Here is a 25,335-nt window from a genome sequence, read left to right as displayed (position 1 = left end):
TTCCCCGCCACCCGAGCCCAACTCCGATATTACCAATATCAACCCATTCGGCTCCAGCTCAAACCCCCGCCTTAACCCGGGACCAAGCAAACTAGCTACCAACCTGAAGCTCAGTTTCCCAAAGTTCACAGGGGATGATCCCACCGGGTGGATATATCGAACTGAACAATACTTTGAATTTCAAAGTATTGCGCCGGGCCAACAAGTCCAACTTGCCTCTTTTCATCTCGAAGGAATTGCCTTACAATGGCACTGATGGTTCACCAAGTTTAAAGGGCCCGTAGATTAGGGCAAACTCACTACAGCTTTGCTTCGCCGTTTCGGACCCACCGACTTCAATGACCCTTCCGAAGCTCTCACTCGGTTGAAACATACCACCACTGTGGCTGCGTACCAAGAAGAGTTCGAAAGACTCTCCCAACGCATTGATGCTCTACCAGACAGTCATTTGATTGGATGTTTTATCACCGGACTCAAAGATGACGTTCGCTTGGAAGTTAAGCTCAAGAAGCCCCAAACCCTATCCGAAACCATTGGCGTGGCCCGACTTGTCGAGGAACGCAATACCTTATAAAAGAAAACCAACATCTTCCCCCGACCAATTGTCGCCACCAACACTCCTCCAAACCATAACCCCGCCAACGCCACAACAGCTAGCCTCCTTGGTCCACCCCTACCCAAAAATCGAACCCACATCCATCCCTTCCTCAAACCCACACGTTCAAGAAAATTACAGCCCCCGAGGCTCGAATCCGTAGAGAAAAGGGCCTATGCTACTATTGTGATGAGAAATATGAGCCCGGCCACCGTTGTACCACACCCCAACTCTTCATGATCGAAGATGTCTTGGCCACCGAAGATTAAACCGAGCCACCTATAACCGCCCTTACTACAGAGGACGACCCACATGCATACTACCAAGCCGTGGCCCAATTTCATCCTTGCGGCCAAGGATAATTCTAGCGGCGGGGAATGATACGTGCACACCCATTATCCACAAACATCACCCATTATCCCATGCTTACACCCATGATCTCATGCATAGGTGGAAGTGGACTTAGAGAATATACTGCCTTAGAAATAGGCTTAGTAATAGTTTGTTTTCATTACTGTCAGCACAGGTTTCATTAATGGTAGTTTGTTTTCATTATTTTCAGCACATGATTGTAACCACTTCTTCCACGATCTACCACATCTTTTTGCATTATCTTTTGTAGTTAGTGTTCTGACTTGGCTTATAAATAGCCTGGTAACTATTGAATAAAGGCAGTAAGTTTAATTCCCAACTTCGTTCCTCTCTCAAGCCTCTGTTCTTCTACTCCTTGCTCTCTCTCTAACTGTTTTCTCACAAATTCCTTATCACAAAAGAGTTGCCTTACTTTAAGAGGTATAATTTTACACTACTTGTTTTCTATCTTTTCTTGTTGATTTTGAACTGTTTTTACACTGTTTTTATGGGCTGAAACTTGTGGTTTAAAGCTACCAAAAGTGGAGGGGTTAACTATCTTTCTTTGAACCTTGCTTCTTAAGCTTTTGCCCTTGTGTTTCCTATTTTTTTTCTCAACTTTTTTTGAGCTTTTACCACTAAATTTCAAAATTTTCATAGGCTAAAAATGTTATTTTGAAATCTCAAAAATGGAGGGGTTAGCCACCCCTCCTTATGCTTGTTTGCTAGCTTAATTGCTCCATTATTTTAACTTACTTTTTAGCTGTTTTTACTTTAATTATAGTACTGTTTTGAGCTAATTTAGAACTGTTTTATGTGTTAATTTCATTTATGTTTTTTATTGCATAATTGTAGTGTAATGGTCCTTGTAGGTTTGGTGCTTTAGGGATTAGACACTAACCTATTTGAGTTGATAGCATTTATTTTAAGCTTTCCATACTTGTGATTATCTCTAATCATCTCTGCAATCTCCCTCTTTTCTTGGCATTTTATTTGTTTTGAGAGTTATTTCAACCGATTGATTGTTTAAGCTTGAGAGTGAGATCGTTGTGCTTAATGGTTTAATCTCTTCGGAGGTTCATTACCAATGGCATGACATCTCTCTCATGCCTAAAACAATATTTGGTTTGGTACTTCTCTCTATTAAAGGACTTAAAGCTCATTATTGGACTCAATTGAACTAAGAAATGGAAAGGTAATTAAAATGGAATAATAAAACTTGGACTAAAATAGAATAAGATAATAAAAAGATTTGGTGTTCAATCGGAAGTTAATTGAACACATGGAGCCTTGAGTCATTTCATACTTGTTAGTGATGAAACGGTTCAAATTTCCAAGGTCAACCACTTCCCTTTATCAAATCATGATAGGGAAGAGGTTTTTTAGAGTCTTTTATTATGCATTTAATGAATTGTGTCCCTTGGTTCATAAGTCATCACGCAATGAAATTGCGTCAATTGATGGTTTGCGAATCAAGCCCACCCCTCCTTTGACCTGTTTGCTGATAAGGAGAGGCAGGGTGGACAAATATCCCCTGAGAATACTCTGGTTGGTGCTCTGTTTATCCTCTGTTGTTGCAAGAAAGAACCAACACTAGTAGGCCGCTTTTACTAGACGGCAACCCACTTTTATCGGCCGGCCGGCCACTACTTCTGGGTTGCCGGCCACTTTTTCCAGCCAGGCAGTGGATTTTTTCCGACAAAGGCTGAAGTGAAAAAACAGTGCAATTTTCTAACTGTGCAACAGAGGCGTTTTGGTAGCAAAACGGGGGCTTTTTCGGGTGGAAATCTGCATCCATGCATGAGCGATTCCTCGATTCTCGAGATCCGTGAAATGACGTTGTAATAGTAGTAAGTTGTAATTAAAGTAGCGGATTTGTAACTAATTAGTTATAATAGCTAATTAGTTTTGTGTTGTACTTATTTAATTAGCTAAAATAGTTAATTTAATTCATTTGTTGTTGTAATAATTAGTTAATTAGCTAGTGTAGTTAATTTATTTCATTTGGTTTGTAATAGTTAGTTAATTCGTAGTAATTAGCTAGGACATTCATTCGGACCCTCTTGTGCGAGGGTCAAACATGTAATAATGTGTATGTCTTTCAACTCTACGTCTTTCTCCCTTTTATTTACTTGCTTATAATGCGTAGTTTAGAACATCATGTTTCATTTAGCATTTCTCATAATTGCATCCACTTGATTTGATTGCATCCACTTAATCAGTGCGACCTTGACCTAAGATAAGTAAGGCAGCCACCATGAGCTTCCAATTTTCATCAAAATTTAAAGGTGTCAATAGTTTTTACTTTTACAACGTTAGTAGATTTAAAAATAAAGGTCCAAATTAACTAATTTAATTTTACAATCTAAATTAGAGCATCTCCAACTCTTCATTACTTTTTTTTCATCTAATTTGATTCTGAATTTGAATAAAAAACTTGATTTGATATAACTACTCTAACCATTTCATTAAAAAAAAATTCAAAATCTTTTTAAAAATTCTTCCATTACCATAAATTTCAGTTTTCATCAAATTTGGTTAAAAAAATATCTTCAATACTTTACCTTTTTAAATTTGCGTCAAATTCAAATTTGATAATTCTCAATTTGATATATATATATATATATATATTTCTGTTGATTTAATCAACATTTATGAAAGGGTATGGGTATTAGTAAAAAAAAATTATAAGTACTTAATTACCATTCTATCTACATTTTTTTTAATGATTATTGTTAGATTTTTGTAATTGGCAATCTTATTTGACAAAACTCCTTTCAATTGTAATTTTATTCACTCTTTTGTTTCAGTAAAGATATGAGTGTTTAGATGCGAATCCAACTCAAATTGTGCTCATGTAGGGGAGTTTGTGATCTTGATCCTTTCATGTTTGCCACTTCGCTAACTATGTACGAGATCTAGTGGGCAGCGCCCTGTGATAGGTCGAAGGCAACACCTACGCAGGGTCGAGGGGCAACAAGCCCGAAGCCAAAGTTGTTTGATCGTTCAAGCGGTCATTTGTGCGCTTAAGCGGTGAATGGCATCATCCAATATTTTTGCAGAGCAAACTGAACTTCTAAAAGAAACCTTTATGCGCTCGAGTGGAGTCTTGGCTCGAGTAATGGGCACACGTTTTAGTGAATTAGCTCAAGCGATAAAGTGGTCACTCGAGCGGTCTTCACGGGTTCTGTTTTCTATAAAATGCACCGTTCACTGTTTTTAGGGTCTAGGCCGTCCAAATTTTGAAAGAGCAAAGCTACCAAGGTTTTCTATATTGAAGGGTATTTTTCTGAGTATTTCCTTGATGATTTGAGAGTTATCAATAGATCTATGAACTTCATATTAACATCATTAAGGGGTTTGTTTGTTTGTTTTTTTTTATTCACAAAAGAGAGTGGTGTTCTGCGGTAAATTTTGAAAAATTTGGGTCTGAAGCTTTAATAGATTCCGAAGTGGCTCATCGTCGTGGATTCGACATCGGCGTTGTGGATTCAACGTTGGACAAGACAATTCCGAGACAAAGACGATGGTGGAAGAAGTACATCAGGGTCGGCTCAATTCAGACGTGGATTCACTAGGTAATTGAGAGTACACGTGTAATTCTTTTTTGTCTTCTTAGTAGATTGTTTTGTGACTTTGGTCTGTGATTTTTTTTTATCACAATTAAAGGCGCTCCAATTGTTATTTTTTCACGTTAAATCGTTGTATTGATTTGTCTTTACTTGTTTGATTAGGAGAGTTATTCATTACTTAAAATTGAAATATAATCACAAATTAATATCTCGGAGATTATTTGGATTTTTCAATGTATACATTAACCTTATATACTCTTAAAAATTAACTCAAAAAACATATCTATATGCCTCACTCATTATAAGTATGGCTCATAACTTTGAATTTACATTATAAACCTTCAAGGTAAAATTTTAAATAAATAATTTTTTTATATTATATATGAAAGATCCCAATTTTAAATTTTCACTTGGGTCCGAATATCTACCGGCCTGACATCAATAGGCATACCCAGCAAAACTGAGTAAAGCACACTAGGATCAACAACACTAAAGATGGGCTTGATTTAGTTGTTGTTTGATATTGAATGGTGTGTGGGTTGTTGTTTGATATTGAATGGTGGGTGTTGGGAAATTAGATGATAATCAAGAGGATTGGATAGCTTAAATATCTCCTCGTCCATAATCTTAAAGGGTTAGCCAAACAGTAAAAACTTAAAAAATAAAATTTAATATCTTGAGTTTGAGTCATTTTAAAAGATCATTGAAAATTTGTACAATCGTTAATTTCATAACTTTAAAATTAGTCGAATTGCGCACAAACTGATCTGGACACCCAATTAAAAAAAAAGACTTATGTGTAGATCATAATAAGTAGATTTATTATCCAATGAGTCTCGTGATAATTAATGATATTTTTCAAATGCCTCATCAAGGTAGTTTCACCAATAAGGAAACACAGTACACATTTTGTCATCATTACTCTTGAGTTAATTGCACCAAAACTCCTAACTATTAACAAATACCAGTTTGACTCCTTCATTTATGAACTCATACGTATTAACTCTCTTAATTATGAAAATCGTATAAATACATCCCTTTTGAAGGTGAAGGTGGTCTGGAAGGGATGAAAGTGATATATTTTTATAATTGAGAGAGTTAAAATGTATAGGTTCATAAATAAGGAGATCAAAGTGATATTTACTAATAGTTAGGAGTGTTAGTGTAATTAACCCTTACTCTTTTTAAGGTTGTGTATGTTTTCCAATAAATGGTGGTGCCCAATCCCATAGGTGTCCGATGGGTTTGTGTTTTCAATCTAATTCAATTTCGACCCATATTGTTTTAGGGACCTACAGTGAACGCATTTTGATTATGTAGGTTTCTTAAACAAAAATAATACATGCTAGACACAAAGATTAAAGAAGAAAATAGTGAATTTTTTTAATTCTTTTTCCACACAAACTTGGACTCTACAATGCGCTTTAAATAAAGAACTAGCCACTAACTCCACTACCTGAAAAATAGCAACAGACCCATGAACAATAACTAACACTATCTACTACACCAACTATCCTAAAAACTATGAGACCACTTAACACAATTCCTACATAAGCTGAAACTACATACCACTACTTTGAATAAGTCAAAGACCACTAACTTTAACACAAACATGAAACAGACTCACAAAAATAAATCTGGACATATTTGAATTAGATTCTCAACATGCCCCCCTTAATTCAAACATGGTTGTACACCCATCATGCTATGAAACTTCTTGAATTTTTCCTCTGACAAAGCTTTTGTGAATACATCTGTCATTTGATCTTCGGTGTTGCAATGTTCTATCTCCACTTCTTCTTTGGCCACATTTTCTCTAATGAAGCGATGGCATATTTCAATATGCTTAGTCCTTCCTTAATGCGCAAGATTCTTTGCCATAGCGATAGTAGACTTGTAGTCAAAAACAAACATGTTGGACTACTTTGTTTCTCCTTGAAATCACAGAAGATCCTTCACAGCCAAATTGCATGGCAAGCTGTAGCAGTGGCAGCAATATACTCTGCTTTAGTGCTGGAAAGAACCGTAGTAGTCTGCTTCTTTGATGCCCATGATATAACTCCAGAGCAAAGGCTAAAGACGTAGCCTGTAGTGCTTTTCCTGTCATCTATACAGCCTGCCCAATCACCGTCAGTGAATTAAATCAGTTTAAAGTTAGTGACTTTGGAATATTTTATTCCAAAATTGAGAGTGCCTTGAATGTATCTTAAAATCCTCTTTGCTGCTCCAAAATGATGCTTGCTTGGATGATGCATGAACCTGGAAACAATACTCACAACAAACATAATATCAGGTCTTGAATAAGTAAGATATATCAAAGCTCCAACCATGCTTTTGAAAGTCCTCCCATTTGCCAACTCATCTTCATCCGCCAAAAGCAACTTCTCATTTACATTCATAGGTGTCCTTGTGGGAGTACAATTTGCTATGGCAAACTTTTTCGACAAGTCCATGGCATATTTCTTTTGACATATGAAAATGCCACTTGAGTTTTGAATTACTTCAATGCCGAGAAAATAGTGCAAAAGACCCAAGTCAGACATTTCAAAGTTCTGCATCATGCTCTCCTTAAACCATTTCATCAAGTCAAAAGAATTCCCAGTACATATCATATCATCAACATATATGCATACAATCAAGATATCATCATTCCCTTGAGTTTTCACATAAAGAGTAGGTTCACTAACACTTCTATGAAAACCATTTTCCAAAAAATACCTGTCAATCTTACTATACCATGCTCTTGGTGCTTGCTTGAGCCCATAAACTGCCTTCTTTAGTTTGTATACTTTATGTTCCATCCTTTCAATCATGAAGCCTTTGGGTTGTTCAACATATACTTCCTCCTCACAGGGGCAGGTTGTTCAAGTGGGATAACTTCATCTTCATCCCATCTCCAAGCTTCATTCTCATTAAATATTACATCTCAACTTATGATCAATTTTTTGGCAATAAGATCATAAAGTCTATATACTTTTGTCTCCTCACTATAGCCTAAGAAAATGCATTTTGTACTTTTATCATCTAACTTTTGTCTTTGTTCAGATGGTACAAATGCATGTGCTATACACCCAATCTTCAAATGACTTACATTGGGTTTTCTCCCGCTCTAAGCTTCATACGGAGCCTTGCCTCTAACAGCTATTGTTGGAAAGTGATTAATCAAATATACAGCTGTCAAAACTGCTTCAGCCCAATAGCAATTTGGCATCCCTTTATCCTTCAACATGCTCCTTGCTGCTTAGTCCGATTCTTACTGTTAAAATTGATATATTATTGATTGATGTATTGTGTTGTATTTATTACAATGATTCATGATTCCTATATATAGAAGAGGGTGAGTGTGTAGTAGGTAAGGAGTAGGTGAAGTGGAGGTGGTAGTGGTGTAGTGGGTTAGGTTTAGTGGAGTAGGTGAGGTGGTAGTGATGAAATGGGTTAGGTTTAGTGGAGTAGGTTTAAGTGGGTGAAGTAGGTGATAGGTTTTAACAGCCCCCCGCAAACTCAAGGGGGATAGGAACTAGCCAACTTGAGTTTGGAGAGAGTAACAAAACAAGAAAATAGACGAATACATAAAAGAAAAGAGGATAGGAGACACTGTATGGTCGTGTCAGACCGTTGTAGAAGACTGTATGGTTATGGCAGACCGATGTAGAAGACACTGGCTCGTGTTGGACCGATGTAGAAGACAGTTTATGGGATCATGTCGGACCGTTGTAGCAGACAATGTTGTGACAGTTGTTGTGACAGTTTATAGAGTCTTGCTGGACCCTTGTAGAAACTAACCGGAATCAATGTCGGGACAGTTTACAGAGTCTTGTCGGACCCTTGTAGAAACTAACCGGAATCAATGTCGGGACAGTTTACAGAGTCTTGTCGGACCCATAAAGGAGCTAACCGGAATCAATGTCGGGACAGTTTACAGAGTCTTGTCGGACCCATGAAGGAGCTAACCAGAATCAATGTCGGGACAGTTTACAGAGTCTTGTCGGACCCTTAAAAAGTCGCACCCTCAAAAGGTGTGCCCAATCCATAAAAAGGCGTGCCATCAAAAGGCGTGCCCAATCCATCAAAAGGCGTGCCATCAAAAGGCGTGCCCATTCCATAAAAAGGTGTGCCGGACAAGATGGCGAGACGCGTGACCACATTGGCTTGCGCGCCCGTTTGGTCGTCTGGCGTCAAGTGGCGCGCGATGCGCGTGTCTGCCTTGGCTATTTAACCAAGGTTGAGGCGGAGGCTGTGCAAACCAGTCTGAAACCGCCGAACATTTGCATTCTGAAATACTCTGTAAACACTCTGTAACCAATCCTTCTCTGAAAGTACCAGTCGGAAATCGCTGCTTCGCTGAAACACTCAGCAACCCAAAAAACATGGCCTCTTCTTCCCGTCCAGCTACCCAGAACATGGCCTCCTCTTCCCGTGGTCTGCTCACGCTCTTTCCAGACCTGAACGAGTCCACAAGAGAAATAACTGGTGCGGTGGCCAGTGAACCTCAACCAAACACCTCTGGTTTTGCTCCGTTGAACTTTCCGATGCGGTCTGTGGAGCAAAAAATGGCGGTGCAAACTGATATTGAGGCCAATCAGTATACTTTGAAGTCATGTGTGGAGACCATGACGGCGGTCACAAATTTGTCGAACCGGCTGCAGAGTAGGACAAATGAGGTGCAGCAGTTAAACGCCCAACTGGCTCTGCTCCAACGCATGTATAAGGATGCGCGAGCAGAGATAAGTGTGCTAAAGGCGGAAAACAAGGAGCTGAAGCGGAAGGCCACCGTTTTGTTCCGATTTGGAGGGCCGCCATATGCTGCAGTGGAGGAACAGGGAGTAGTGATCATGCCCAGTGGAGTGGGAAACACGGAGGCAACACCGGCAAGGGCCGCCCAGGACGGAGACAAGAAGAAAAGACCGGCGGCAGAGTAGAGAAGAAAATCCTGCCTGTGGATGTGGTTGTTTTGTGGTTGTTGTGGTTTTTTTTTTTTTTGTGTAAAATTGTGATCAGGGTTGAGCCCCTGATATGAATAAAATGAGGTTGGTGTGCAGTTCGTCTGCTTCTTTTGCGCTTTTTTTTTTTTTTTTTTTTTGAATTGGTTTCGCAAAACCCGAAAGAGTAGCTGGTAGATATATTATATATCTAGTATATATATCTAATACTATATTATATAGCTAGTATATATATATATATTATATATCGAAATGTCTGAGGCAACAGCACATGGAGAGGAATAAAGTGTGTTTTCCAAAAAAGGATGAGAGAGAGAGAGTGGGTGGAGGAAAAATATTAAAAATGTTTTGCCTCATAAGAAAAAGAAGTGAGTGGGTGATATGATATGAAGAAGTTGGGTCTGGTGGAGAGAAAAGCTGGTGTGGTGTAATGCTCTCTCTCAAAAAAAAATATAATAATAATAATAATAATAAAAAAAAAAAATGGGACAACTTGTGAGTGTGGAGAATTATTATTTTAGAGGATGGTGGATGGGCAGCATGATGATTATGTGTTTGCACTGGAACTTGAACACAGTGGAGGGATGACAAACAAGAAGAAGGGTCAAAAACCGATGGACAAGAAGATGCCGGAAGACCTCAGCAAGGAACTGGATCTGCAGATAACAGGAGCTGAAAAACCATCCATGTGGGAACTCAAGGTCCATATTCCCACTTTCGGTACTGTTGGAAATTGAGCTGTCTTATCAGTGAGATCCATGCTTCTAGTTAAAGCATTGGAAGTCACCTTCCCACCAGTTCGAAATCGTCAAGAAGCAGCGTTGGAGAGAGCAAAATGGTGAAGTTGGCAAGCTGTATGGGCGACGGCACGAGCCAACAACAGCTCGGGCCGCGGTGCTGGCGTGTCCGGAGCAAATGTAACCAGCGAACAAAAGCGCGTTGAAGGTCAATAGTGCAGGTCGTGGCGACTGTCACGGTACCGGGGGCTGCTGCAACAGGCGACTGTGGAAGCAAGATTAAGATCTGGTGAGTTCGGAGCTTTGAGAAATTGATGCTGGATTGGAGTGAAATACTGAGGGTGATGAGAGGTCCGGCGGGCGGCCAAGGCGAGACTGTCGCCCGCCAGTGAAGCGAAAATACTAGGTTCTCAACCTTGCTCTGATACCATGTTAAAATTGATGTATTATTGATTGATGTATTGTGTTGTATTTATTACAATGATTCATGATTCCTATATATAGAAGAGGGTGAGTGTGTAGTAGGTAAGGAGTAGGTGAAGTGGAGGTGGTAGTGGTGTAGTGGGTTAGGTTTAGTGGAGTAGGTGAGGTGGTAGTGATGAAGTGGGTTAGGTTTAGTGGAGTAGGTTTAAGTGGGTGAAGTAGGTGATAGGTTTTAACACTTACACTCCGCAACGCCATTTTGTTGTGGGGTGTAACTTGCTATCAGTTGTCTATGAATGCCCATGCTATTGCAAAACATCCTGAACTCATAGGAAGTAAACTCACCACCACAGCCAGTACGTAATGTGACAATAGTGCAACTAGATTGATTTTCAACAATTAATTTAAATTGTTCGAAAATTGAGAGAGCCTCTGACTTTTCTTTCACGGGGTAAAGCCAAGTCATTCTAGTGCAATCATCAACAAACAAAATAAAGTATATGTTTTCACTCGAGGACAATGTTTGCATAGGACCACATATAGCATGCACAAGCAACAACGGCTTATCTGCTCGCCAAGATTTTTCCTTCGGGAATTTTTCCCTATGGTGTTTGCCGAGAACACAAGCTTCACACACATAGGCATCATTTTTCACTGATGAAAAACCAGTTGCCATATCCAATTTATGCAACAAATGCAACGCACCAAAATGCAAATGACCATACCGCCTATGCCACAATATGGACTCTTCACGAGATGCACAGAATGCATTGTATGAAAGGTTTGAGAACACAACAAGAAACATCTTATTTGCTGTCATTTTGATACTCACAACCAAATTCTTGCTTTTCTTATCATAAAGCACGCATTCCTCATCGTCAAAAACAGCATAGTAACCCTTCTCTAATAGTTGACCCAAACTCAATGGGTATGTTTGGTTTGCATTTGGGAGATGAGTTTTAGAAAAAAATTTCTAAAAAATTGTTTGGTTTGAGTTTTTTTCAAAAAATTTCCAAAATCACTTTCTCTCTCTTACACATCAATCAATCACTTTTTCTCTCTCCTCTCTCCTCTCTCCTTCTCAATCACTTTTTCTCTCACACACATCTACTCAAATTCTCCCAAAATATCAAATCATCCCAAACTCCCAAAAAAATAACTCTCCCAAAATATACAACCAAACAAACCAAAAAAAAATTTAAACTCTCTCCCCAAAATTTTTTCAAAAACAACTCTCCCAAAAACAAACCAAACAAGCCCAATAAATTCTGGACCAAACCAAGCACATACATGACATCATTAATAAAATTTCTTCCAATCATGGTTGCTACTCTGATAGTTCCAACTCCTTGTACCTGAACTTCACTATTACTACCCATTTTCACTAATGGTTTCACAGATTCATCAATTTCCTCAAAATAACTTTTGTTTCCAGTCATGTGATTACTACACCCACTATCTAAATACCAAATTTCTTCATTCATTTCAACATGAGCAATGACATGCTACAAACAGGTTTTCATGTTCTTCATTAGTTTTTTTTTTTTTTTTTTCTTCATGAAAATCGGCTTGCTCCCTAGCCTTTTTAAAACAATTTCTCTTAACATGGCCAAACTCCTTGCAATTATACCACTGTGGAACATTTTTATTTTGAGCTGTTTTGGTTTTAAACCAACAATCCTTGTCTTCATGATTTGTTTTTCCACAATGTGAACATGGAGTAGAGTAAGCATTGTCACCTCCAATAAAGTATCTCTGTTGGGCATTAAATTTGCCTCTTCCTCTTCAACGAGATGCATTTTCACGTCCCCTACCTATACCACTGTGTCCTCTTCCAAGATCTTCTGAGCACTTATTTAAATCTACCTTTGACTGAAATGCTTGCTCCATTGTGTTCTCTGCTGTCCTCTGCAGCCTTTGTTCATGAGCTTGAAGTGAACCCATTGGTTCATTCACAGAATAAGTGGTTAGATCCTAGATTCTTCTATAGCAGCAACTATGTGATCATATTTAGGAGTAAGACTCCTTAACACCTTTTCAATAATTTTCTGATCGGACAACTCTTCTCCATATGATCGAATTTGATTCACAATAGAAGTGAATCTTATGAAAAGATCCTGAATACTCTCAGAATTTTTCATATACAAGTTCTCAAATTCACGACGAAGAGTTTGGAGCTTAACTGTGATTATCTTCAACGTATCTTGGTATTCTTCTTGGAGCAAGTCCCATGCTTCTTTTGATGTAGTGGCAGCCATGATTCTTGGAAATATGGTGTCCTCCAAGCCCTGCTGGATCATAAATAAGGCTTTTGCATCATTCTTCTGTTTCTCCTTCAATTCATTCCTCTGTGCTGCTGACACCCTTTCTTGTTCAGCAAAATCTTCATACCCATTCTTTACTAAGTCCCACAAATCATTGGATGCAAATAATGTCTTCATTTTAATAGACTAGAAAATGATAATTGTTTCCATTAAATATGGGAACACTTTGTAGAGAAATTGAAGTTGTATTTGTATTACCTGCCATGAGTTCCAAAATACTCACACTTTTCTAAAAACACATTGCAGTCAATGTCACTGCTGTAAACTCTTGTTGCTTTCTTCCAGCCCTCCACCTGGCTCTGATACCACACTGTAGATTTCTTAAACAAAAATAATATATGCTAGACACAGAGATTGAAGAAGAAAACAATTTTTTTAATTCTTTGTCCACACAAACTTGGACTCTACAATGCTCTTTAAATAGAGAACTATCGACTAACTCCACTACCTGAAAAATAGCAACAGACCTATGAACAATAATTAACACTATCCACTAAACCAACTATCCTAAAAACTATGACACCACTTGACACAATCCCTACATAAGCTGAAACTACATACCACTACTTTGAATAAGTCAAAGACCACTAACTTGAACTCAAACATGAAATGGACTCACTAAAATAAATCTGGACATGTTTGAATTAGATTCTCAACAGATTCAAACCCAAATGCATGTTGGATTGATGACTCAAACGTTGTATTTGTGTTCAAGGTAATAACTCTACATTTTCTTAATGGAAAACCATTGAGTTTTATGTTGTGGTACATATGTTGGCCATTCTTCAACTTTACTAGTTGGCCCCCCACGCGCTTCGCGCTTGGGGGTCGCAGCATCATTGATTGTCACACGTGGCATTGTTGATTGTGTCATTTTAGCACATTCTTGTATGACAGTGTTATGTAATTTAAAAATAATTCTATATATAATTTTATTTTTATCTTATTTTTCACTCCTAAACACAAAGCAATGAGATTCACATTCATAAACGTATGTAAAACAGGCTCACTTCTGTCTTGAAGTGAAAAGAAGAGATAAAAAAATGTAATCTACATGGAACATTGTCCACTAGAGCATCTCATGTTTAATGGTTAAAATTGATTTCTCACACATACACTTTAACTTTCATAAACTTCCTTAATTCATCAACCCAACTTTACAATCAAAACAACTTATCCCAATTTCTAAGTGGCAAATAAATATTTAAGCATAGAAAATTGAGCATAAAACCATATCATGATGTAGGGCTTAATGAATGTAAATGAAATTAACTTACTAATTTGTCAATAACATATGAATGGAATAGAAAACTCACACAAAACAAGGTAGGGAATATAGAAACAGAACAAGCTGACGTCCTTAGAACTTAACCAAGATAGGAAAGCATCTCACAACCTAAGAGATGCAGGCACAAAGAATAGCCTTTTAACACAAGACAACAAACCCGAGTCATATTTCTATTGCAGCAGCCACGGGTATCCTACTGCCACTGTTTTCCCATTGAATTATGACAAAATATGTACAAATTTTGAAACGATGTGGTTGCACATATTGCCTTCACCTACATTGCTCTACACTCCACAGTATTTGTTTTCCATCCAAGACATAACCTTATTGTAAACAATATCAATTGAGATCCACCAACTAAAATTTTCCACTTATTTTGCTTAGACAGAAACCCAAACTTTTGGTACTTGATAACTAACCTTTGGCAGCTAGCAACTTTGTAAACAGGAAGAACATTTATCTCTTCCTCACTCATTGAAGGAACTGTGGGAGCATTATCAAAATCAAGTGCTCTTAAAGTTTCATAATCTGCATTTAGCAAACAAATACATTTTAAAAACCTGATTTAGGCCTCGTTTGGCAATAGGCTATTTTAGCCAATTAGCCAAAAAGTTACTAAATTAGCCAAAAAGCCAACAACCCATACTAAAAAGTCAAAGATTCTCTTTTCTCTCTCCTTTTTGCACATCTTTTCGTAATTAGCCAAAAAGTCATCCCAAACATACAAGTTTTTTTTACCTACCTTTTTAGCCAAATAGCCAAAAAGTTACTAAATTAGCCTGTTCCCAAACGAGCCCTTAGTTTACCTAGATGAAGTTTTTATGTTTCCAGGAAAAGAAGAAAAAAAAAAAGAACAAAAATTGTGTACATCATCCCCTTCGTATCATTTTTCAATTCATTTGTCGTTGAACCTTCGAGCCAAACCATAGTGAACTTCAGAAATCAGAATAGTTAAAATTTAGATTTAGTTTACATGTGATTTTAAGATTGATATGAATTTGATTTGAATAGTTGAATTTTTTAAGATTGGTTTGAGCAGTTGAAAATTTTCAAATTTTAATTTGAATTTGATTTTAAGATTTCAAGTAAGACACGTAAATATTTAAATTAGATTAGATTCCCCTTAAGTTCCACAACTTTAGTATTATTGTCGGCAAGCGTCACTTGTGTTGTCAATATTATTCGATTTCATTTCATGGAGTTCTGATATAATTATATCTGTCATTCCTACTCCGAGACCAATTCAGTGAATAATTGAACAATGTGTTTGACAATCATACACAAGCATCTAAATTACATTCTCTACAAGTTGCAAGCAGTTCAGAATAGCACACCCATCATTTGTGTTGTCTAAAATATCATACATTATTCCTAATCCAAAACCAGTTCAGTGAATTAAGAACGATGTGTTTTACAGCCGTACAAAAACATCTAGAAACTAGGCTAAGGAGAAAAGGTTGTACAGTGCTATTCATGCCACCCCAGCAGTCAAACAATCCCAACTATTTTGCCTAATTCGGCAAATTCATTTTAACGTTAGTGGAACTTTTAGTGAAGACAACAGAGGTTTTTTTTTTTTTTTCTCCTTTTGATTGGTTTGTTGTTTGTAACTTTTAGGTGTTAAAATTATGGGCTTTTGTGAATCTTCCCAGCTCTCCTATTCCCTCTTTAGATGAGATGAGTCCACTGTGTCCTTTGAAAGCATTTGAATATTTGTATAATCGTTGTTAACTTTGTTTAAGATTATGACAGAAATTTCAGAGGCTTGACGTCATTCTAAATATTACACCTTTGAGTCTCCATGCCACTCTTAAAGCAATTCTGTTTGAGTCTCCATGCCTAGCTGAAAGTCTTACTTTTAAACACTATGTGAAACATGAGAAAACTTACTCTACCACCAAGACACAAAAAATGAAACTCAAAAATTAAAAATAAAAATAAAAAAGAAGAAGAAGAATTTGAATCTCAGAATCCCATATGAACATTTATTTATTTTCCCAAAGAGAAGGAAAAAAAACTTGAAACCTTGTGTCAAAAACTATAGTCTAACTGAAACCCCATCCAATCCATCAAAGCCATATTTGACACAAAGGTGTTCTAGCAATTAATCAATGACCTCAATATTATTTTCGCCGATTATAGTGCTACGTTCAAGTTAGCATATTCATTCAAGTGATCAATGATGTTCTGAAGACAAATGGACACAGTCGACATTTATAGGACATCTATAAGAATTCAAATATCATAGTAGCACCAGCAATACATGAAGAAGAATTTGTACTTGAGTTAAAAAGATATGTAATGAAGAAACAACATTCCTAACTTGTGATGCATTCTTGAGTTAGTCCTAAGAATTCTTGCCACTGCTATGTTCATATACTTTGAACTATAAGTCCTAATCCCCAAACATTTCAATCACCAATTAATTTATGGGTCACAAAAGAATATTTTTAATATAGAAAATGAAATTTAAAAAATATATGAAATATAAAAAGCACTTACAAATAAAAATGCCAGAACCCTACACCAAATTAGAGCTGTGTGGATTTTTTTTGTTCTTGAAAATGGAAGGATGAAAAGTCCACTAAACCAAAACATAAAACATGTGAGGAAAAATGGAAAGTTGTATACCTCACAATGAGGACAAAAGCTAAAGTACAAACAATATCATTCTACATAAATTTTCAAGGAAGTTCTGTCATGGGCAACATACTATGAACTTTTGGATATGTAAAATCTAGTAATCGCCCAAAAGAGACATATGGGGCCGTCGATGGTGGTTTTGGGTTTAAGGTTTAATTTTTCAATGCTTCGTTTTTGAATTTATTGTAGTGTCTTCAAATCTACAAATCCACCAATTTTGTTTTTGTATGCCCAACATAGATGGCTAATTTCCAAAGAAGTAAGCATGTAGGTTCTCTTATGAACATATTCACAAACACATCGTAGGCATATTCAATGGCTACAAACCTATAATCAATGTATAAATCACAACTCAAACACTACAAAGAAAACATGTTCCAAGAAGGGGGACCATGAAACCCAAACCTCAGGTGAAGATAATTGAGAAGAAACTTGTGTTTGTTTCTCTTCTCATTGAAAGCTTCCAATTATTTGTCGACAAGTGGTGCACCGAACAAAGAAGGTTCTAGGAGAGACCACAGAAAGACCCATCAATCGGAAGCAAGACTTGGATCATTTGGGTTGGTTGTCCATTTGATACCCACCGAAACACTCGTCTTCACCCATCAACGCGAAGGACGTCATCATGGAAAATATGTAGTGTAGGAAGTTGAGAAAACATAGAATTCGACGGCTGCAATTGCAGGCTTTCTTTTGAGCACATGGAGCACCGCTTGGACAAGTAGCTTCGGATTTCGACTGATGGACACGCAGCTTCAAGGGAAATTGGAAAAACCAAGCGTTCGATTTGTCACTTGTAGAGCGTTAGGAAGGAAGCAAGCAGGCAGGAGCATTATAACGCGTTTCTATGCTTTTAATATAGGTTATAGATAGTCAGCAGGGCAAATTGGAGAATTTGTTGCGTTAGATTCACAACACCTGCTTGCTTTCATTCTTTTATAGAATGTTATAGATAATACGGTTTGTCACTTTTTTGACAAAATTTTTTTTTTTTTTTTTTTTTTTTTTTGTACTTCAATATTTTTATTTATGATGATATTTTTTTTTATGGTTGCATATATAGGTTTTCATGACACATGATTAAATTATATTAGTATGTTTTCTCCCAATTTATTTTCAATTGATGTTGTTACTATTAATTCACGAATATATTCATATTTAATTTCATCTTTTGCTGTTATGGTAAAGGGCAAAGAGAGAAATAAAAAGGCATCTTTATAATTTCACAAAGTGTATCTGTCATTTTGTACACGTTTTGCATCATTCTACCTGTACTTGTTTAGTTTCTGGTCTTCCCATTTATTTGTAATTTTCCCAAAAAAATAGTCAATTTTTTTAATGTAAATGAGCTATGTTTTTAATACTTTTCTTAATTATTTTTAAATTTAAAATAAACTCAAGGAGAACCTTTCACCATCATTGATAATGAAACAGCTATCTCTGTCTGTTCCATTCATAGAGAACTTGAATCCTTAATGACTTTGGTCTCTCTATTCTATTCCATTCATACCTATATCTCTGTTTTCTATTTCGTCGCCATTTTCTTTTCTCAAGCTCTGTGTCACCAAGAACAGGTCGGAAAAGCTACCATGGTTAAGAATCCATTAAACTCACACAGTTTGTTTTTAGTTTAAATGGTTTGTTAGGCCATCTTCAACTCTCATTGAAAAGTTTTAATTGAATGGTGGGTTTAGGAAAGTAGTGAGCAAGTTATGTGAATGTGGTGGCCTACAAATCTCCTCCTCCATGTTTCACCATTCAGATGTGGACTTCTATATTCACTCTCATACACTTTTAGTCTTATTTCTCATTCAAGTCTGTGTGTAAAGTTTTGTAGATCCTAACCAGTTTTGGTGTTTGTGGTAGCCAATGCCCCCATGTGTGTCTTCATGCGTTTGGGTCCTCAACACAATTCTATACAAATTTAAGTTGATTTGGCTACTCCACCTACCTCTTTTGGCACATATTATTAGAATTGCAAACGAGTAGAACCGAGCCAAATTTTTAGAATGCTTGAGCTTGACTTGTTTATTTATTGAACTAGAAAATCAAGCTTCAGCTCGGATTGAAAAGTAAGAAGAGCACTGCTTGGCTCAAAACTCAATAATCAAACTTGGTCAACTCATAAAATTTTATTCTATATTATATAACATATTTATCTTATTATTTAAATATTAAACAACAAACGAGTCAAGTTTCAAGCTCAAACTCAGCTTGTTTATTAAACAAGCCTAAAAATTTGGCTCACTATTGATATATATGTAACGAAATGAGCCCATGAGCAGCTCCTTCTATTTACAGCTCTACATATTATAAGTCAGCTTATTTTTTCGCTTAATTTTTTTTTTTTTTTTTTTTTTTGTGTGTCAAAGTGAGACCAGTAGGAAAAATGTTGACTGTGTAGTTGTTCTTTAGTGATTTTTTGGTTGGCAATTTCATTTCTAATATGTGTTCATGATTTTTTTTTTGCCCTTTAAATTTTTTGCTGAGTTGAATCTTGAACATGTTCCGTGATGAAGATTTATCATGGAGACTTCAACTACAAGCTTTCACCTTTCCAATGGACTTGACTTCAAGGAAATACAAAACTCATGCATTGTATTAATATCATTTAAAAAATTTATCTAGATTAGTTTGGGCTTTATATTTTTTGGAGTTAGTTTAGTTTTGGACTACATAATTAAATTAACTATTAGGTTCAAATGTTAGAACCCAAAGACTGGAACAGTTTAATTACCTCCCATGAATAAATGCAGTAAAACCCGTTTTAATTACTGTAATAGATATGCAAGAAACATGAATATTATATAATAACATTTTCAATGTAAAAAGTTAATATTTAGAAATAAAATGCCTAGTTTAAATTTTGCCTAAGGACCTAAAAAGTGTTAGGTCACTCCTTAACCAATCGAATGTTGTGTTTTGTTAATAAATTCATATTCATATCTTAGGAGTTTCAAAGTTAGACGTAGCAAAAATATTATATAGTCTGCATCTGAATCAACAGTATAAATTTGGTTCATAAATTTTAAAATATGAGGATATGGTCTTGTGGTAGAAAAAAATCCACGTCAGAGGCTTCAAAGTTAGAGGAGGTATAAAAATTGCATTTAAAACTGAGAGATTGCAAGTAATAGAATTGGGCAGAGGAAGAGGTGCTCTAACAATGCACATGGGTTAGTTTATTGAAGTCTCATAGGTAGATAGATATACACATCACACACACTCCCTTATGCATGCATTCTATGGTGAATCAAAGTGGCACCAAGTTCCTCATAGAGCAGGTATGAGAGCGGGGTAATTATCCATTTCAAGTGTTAAATTCTTGTTATGTGTTTGGGTAATTATTCAGTAGTTCAGAGCACCATGTGACATTTTTTATTTGCCAACTCATCTTTGTTAGGTAATTTGAAAATGAAGAATAACCCATTACTTATTGGCCAAGAGTAGCATGTAGACTAATAATTTTCTGATGTGATCTGATGATCAAGCTTCATAAGTTGTTAGGCAACAGGCAAGTGTAAAATTATTGTAACATATAACTTTGCTGGTACAATATTCTACATTATTGTCAGTTATCTCAGCACTTGATTGTGGAGAGGGATTAGATATCACCATTTTCTTCCTAATCTTAGTCCGAAACACAGGCCAGGCAGTCTCTTCGCCATACAATGTTAAAGTTTGTTTTAATGTATATATGTCTCTATTTTAGTTAGCATTTGATGCCCTTTCATGCTTTGTCGATTTTCGATTTGGTCTCCTTCAACATTTTTTAACTTTACAAGTTTTTCTCTTCAAGCAGATGGTTGCTAATTGCAGGTAGACTACCGGGAAGAACAGTGAAAGATATTAAGAACTATTGGAACACCCAAATGCAAAAGAAGTTGATATCCGAAAGAGAAAAAGTGAAAGCCAACGTTCAGAAGGCCATGGAATCCAGAATTATACAGCCTAAACCTCGGACCTTGTCAAAAAAAACAACCTCAGATGAGGAGCAAAACCACCATTATAGATAATACTCAAACAAGAGACAACCTCACCAAGCCATTTCCAACATCAGCACAACCAGGAGATGGAGGAGGAGCATGGTGGTTGGATAACATGATGGTTGACGTGGAAATCACTTGGTCGATAGGTGGCTATACTGAGCAGCCAGGGTTGAAGACAACTGATGACACTTCAATTCAAGAAAACCAGAGGAATTGGAGTGACATTTTTATCAATAATGTGGACCTTTGGAATCTTTTAGATGATTAACAAGCAGTGATCTGAATGTTTTCCTTCAAATTCAGTGTAGAGAATTCTTTCCAAGCAAATAAATCTTTAGCCATGTTATTGGCCATGGAGAGGTAACTGAATTAAGCCCTATTAGGGGAAGAGAGAGAGAGAGAGAGAGAGAGAGAGAGAGAGAGAGAGAAGAGAAAATAATAAAGAAAAGAAAAGGGGGGAGAGAGTAGAAGAGAAAGAAAAAAAAACTTACACGTCTTTGGTTGTGTATCTGATTTTGTTGATAAAATAAGTTGGTGGTTTATAATATGATATCATAGCAGACAACGTTCTATGTTCGAGCCTCGAAGTCTATACATAAAATATTTTCACGTCTTTGGCCCGCTTGGAATGTAGAGCCTAGCCACACATGGTGTTTGTTACTCATGTTCCTTTCTCTTGCTGTTTGATGATAAGGTGCAAGGATCTATTGCAGAACAAGGGTCTCTTGGAAGGGAAGTCATTACTGTTTTGGTGAATGTAATGTGATAATGCAATTAATTGTTGTGTATTTTAGTGTGTTTCTTGTTATTAATCTTTTGTTTTTGGTGTTTTTAGTTGGTTTGGTGTCTTTGCCAAGCCTTTCAGTTGTCTCTTGAAGCTATGGTGTTTTAGATGATTGGTTTAGAACATGTACCAACTTAGTTGGAATGTGTTCTTTAACAATGATACAATTTACTCAGTCTTTTTTTTTTTTTTTTTTTTTTTTTTGATAAATTACTCAGTCTTTTTTTATTGATTGTATTATTCGAGAACTTCTATTATTCTTACTCTTTTTACATCAATAATTTTTTTCCTTTGCCGATCAAAACAATAATCTAGCAAAAAGATTTTAAGTTATAATTTCTCTAACCGTTAAGATTTTTAATGAATTAGTGGTTCACAACTTAACAATTTTATCTTGTTTTTCTATTCCTCCTCTGATGTGCAAGAGGAAGAAAATACAAAGAAACTTATCATGTGCATAATATTGTAGTGTTAACGTTTAGATCTTGAATTTATTAATGACAATAAAAAAAATGAAGTGGGCCAATTATTCATTCTGTATATGTTTTGTGAAATTATGGGGTTCTGTGAGTAAGTAACCAATTTTCGTTGCACCCTCTAAATCAAACAAGTTAAATGAATATCTTCAGATAATGATGCTAAATAATTTAAATGAAAGGAGGAATCAACACTTAAACAAATGAGATTCTGAACCTGAGCAGGAAAGAAGATTACCTTTCATTCCGAAGAGTGGCAAATGTGTGACAAAGCTGAGGTTGGCAACAAATAACAGAAGATTTATGCATGTTAGATGTCTCATTGAGAACATAGATGGAATTTTTACCTGCAGAAAGAGGAATGTCATTATGCCTTAAAAATGAGATGCTCCCAAATAACTAGGAGAATCAAAACTTACAAATTGATGAAAGAGTTATCTGCGTATGACCTCTTGTATGGAGCTTTTGAGCCGACAGATTGGCTACCTCATTTCCATTTAATAAATAATGTACAGAAAAATTTCATCTTCTTTGCAATCACACTAATGATGTCTTCCAACACCACCAAGCTAAATTTTACGAGTTGCCCTAAAACTATACTTCACAAGAGACTTAAATACTCAAGGCTGAGATTTCTTTCAATCCAAGAGCAATTTCAACTGATATTTCATTGTTCTATGATGTGCTGAGCTGCAACTATGAAAACATGATGATTTTCAAATTATTCAGCCTTCCCTGAAACTGTTGCTGTCATAACTAAGAACTCATGCAACCCAGCTACATCCAGCCCCTTTTTTCAATCCATTTGTAGCCAAATTCTCCAACACAAGTCCCTTGTCATCCCACAATCCCCGGTCAGCATACATATTGGCTAACAACACATAAGACCCATGCTTATTTGGTTGTAACCCAATAATCTTTTTCACCGACTTTTCTCCTAAACCCATTTCTCCATGAAGCCTACAAGCCCCGAGCAATGTTTCCCATACAAAAAAATCTGATCCAATCCCCATCTCTTCAATAAAACTCTCTGCTTCAATTAACCTACCAGCACGACCCAACATGTCAACAACACAAGAAAAATGTTCCCTTCTAGGCTTAAGATTATAAATATCAACCATCATCCTGAAAACCCAAACCCCTTCATCCACATGACCGCCATGGCTACATGCAGAAAGACACCCAAGAAACGTAACATCGTCAGGATTTAATCCTTCCCTAGTCATTTCATCGAGAATAGAAAGAGCCGCTCTTCCCTTGCCATGGTGGCCAAAAGCTGTAATCATTGTCGTACAAGAAATCTTGTCATGTTTTCCCATTGTCCTAAACACCAAGTGAGCTTCTTCTAAGTTGCCACACTTGGAATACATATCTATTAGAGCATTGTTAACAGAAAGATCCAATCCAAAGCATGACTTGACAATCCTAGCATGAATTTGCCTCCCATGCTCGAGGTTTGCCAAATTACTATACACTGAAAGGATACTAGCAAAGCTGAAATCATTATCTCTCACACCCAATCTAAGCATATTCTGATACAACCCAATTGCTTGCTCATTTTGTTTATTTTGCATGAACCCTGTAACCATTGCAGTCCAAGAGATAATGTTAGGAGCTAAAGTTCCCCCAAAAATTTTCACGGCAGACTCCATTCCTCCTTCACATCTTGAGTACATTGTAATAAGGGCATTGCTTATAGGTGTTTCACAAGTCAAACCATTTTTTATAGCGCAACAATGGAGCAGCTTCCCAAGATAGACATCTCTGGGTTCCAAACATGTCTTTGTGATACTAGTCAAGCTAAATCCATCATATTCCACATTCTTTTGTTGCATCTGAGTGAAAATTCTTAAAGCATGTTCTTTATTATAGTTTCGCACGCACGCATCAATCATAATGTTCCACGAAACCAAATCCAGTTCTGTAATCTCACCAAATGCTCTAATAGCATCTTCTAATCTCATTTGCTTTGCATACCCATCAACCAAGGAACAGCCCACATATTCATTGGAACTCAACGCATACCGAATTGCTTGTGCGTGAAAGACGCCTCTCAGTCGTTCAGCTCCTAAACCATCACAAGCTCCAATCAACCCAGCTAAAGTGATATGATTGGGCTTGGCATCCTCTTCTATCATCTTGTGATAGAAAGAGACAGCTTCGAGACAATAATTACAACGAACACAATTCGAAATCATCGTATTAAAAGAAACAACATCTCTTTTAGACATTTTATCAAACACACGACGAGCAATAAAAAACTGATCACATTTACAGTACATACTTAGAAGCTTGTTCCATAAGGAGATAAACTGATCAAAATCAAGCTTTAGGAGTAGGGTATGGACAGATAAACCAGTCTGGAAATCTCTCGAATCAGCGCATTCTTGCAAGACACGGCTCAAATGGTGCAATTCTACAGGAGTGGAGTAGCTAAGACCTGGTGATTCAAATGGGTTTCTGTCAATAGTGTTGGTTAAGGTGGAGATGGTACTAAGACGTTGGCACAGAGAGAACAGACGATTGTGGTAAACGCAAGAGTATCTGATTGATTTGTGGCACAGTTTAGCAAGAGTCCTGTGCATCTTTTATGGCATAAAGTCAATTGAGAACAAAGATTTGCGGAAGAATGAATGATGTGAAAACAGATGGGACAGAGACCGAACACCCTTTGTTCCCGCTCCTCTTTCGCGAGGATTTATATTAAGTTGGGAGAATGAAAAAAAAAAAATTATTAATAAGGCGAATTACATTAGTCGTTTCTATAATTTTGGAGCCTTTTCAAATGTGACATTATCCTAAATTTTAAATTTTATTTTAAATATGAATAATTGAAAATGCCATTGATGAATTTTAAAAATAAAGTTGTTAATTTAATAAAATAAAAATTAATTTGACAATAATAAATGTCAAAATTATATTTTGAATTTTTTAAAAATTATTTCTACTCATCAAAGATAAAATTACGTAAAATTGATAAATCTTTTACACATTTATTTATTTATTTATTTGACTAAATTTATTGTTATTATGTGTTTGGATTATGATTATATAATGGGTGGTTATTTTTATTTTCATTAAATTAGTTTTTATTTTTCTAAAAGTCAAATATGGCGACAATTTTAATATCATTATTAAATCAATCTATTAAATCAAAAAATTCAAAACTAAAAACATTTCGTATATTAAATATATTGATTACACATTAAAAGT

General features: G+C 36.3%; 1 protein-coding gene and 1 pseudogene across 5 annotated transcripts; one reads left to right on the top strand and one right to left on the bottom strand.

Moving 5' to 3' along the window:
* LOC114281625 (transcription factor MYB1-like) overlaps positions 1–21,419 on the top strand; it is an 87,860-nt pseudogene extending 66,441 nt beyond the window's left edge.
* LOC114281624 (putative pentatricopeptide repeat-containing protein At3g15130) lies at positions 5,877–24,826 on the bottom strand. Of its 5 annotated transcripts, XM_082893639.1 has the most exons (4): positions 22,542–24,826; positions 22,361–22,469; positions 17,279–17,626; positions 5,877–14,758 (listed from the first exon to the last, which is right to left on the bottom strand). In XM_082893639.1, exon 1 carries the CDS (start codon positions 24,705–24,707, stop codon positions 22,887–22,889), a length of 1,821 nt encoding a protein of 606 aa, XP_082749765.1. In that variant the 5' UTR covers positions 24,708–24,826; the 3' UTR covers positions 5,877–14,758; positions 17,279–17,626; positions 22,361–22,469; positions 22,542–22,886. The 5 variants fall into 5 exon arrangements, with proteins under 5 accessions (XP_082749765.1, XP_028079973.2, XP_028079974.2 ...); XM_028224172.2 differs by lacking the exon at positions 17,279–17,626; XM_028224173.2 differs by lacking the exon at positions 17,279–17,626 and having other exon boundaries at positions 22,572–24,826.
* Between the last annotated feature and the right edge of the window lie 509 nt (positions 24,827–25,335).

This window comes from Camellia sinensis, chromosome 1, assembly GCF_055761805.1.
Source record: "Camellia sinensis isolate YWXY chromosome 1, ASM5576180v1, whole genome shotgun sequence".
NCBI lineage: Eukaryota > Viridiplantae > Streptophyta > Magnoliopsida > Ericales > Theaceae > Camellia > Camellia sinensis.
This window is presented reverse-complemented; position numbering and strand designations above follow the sequence as displayed.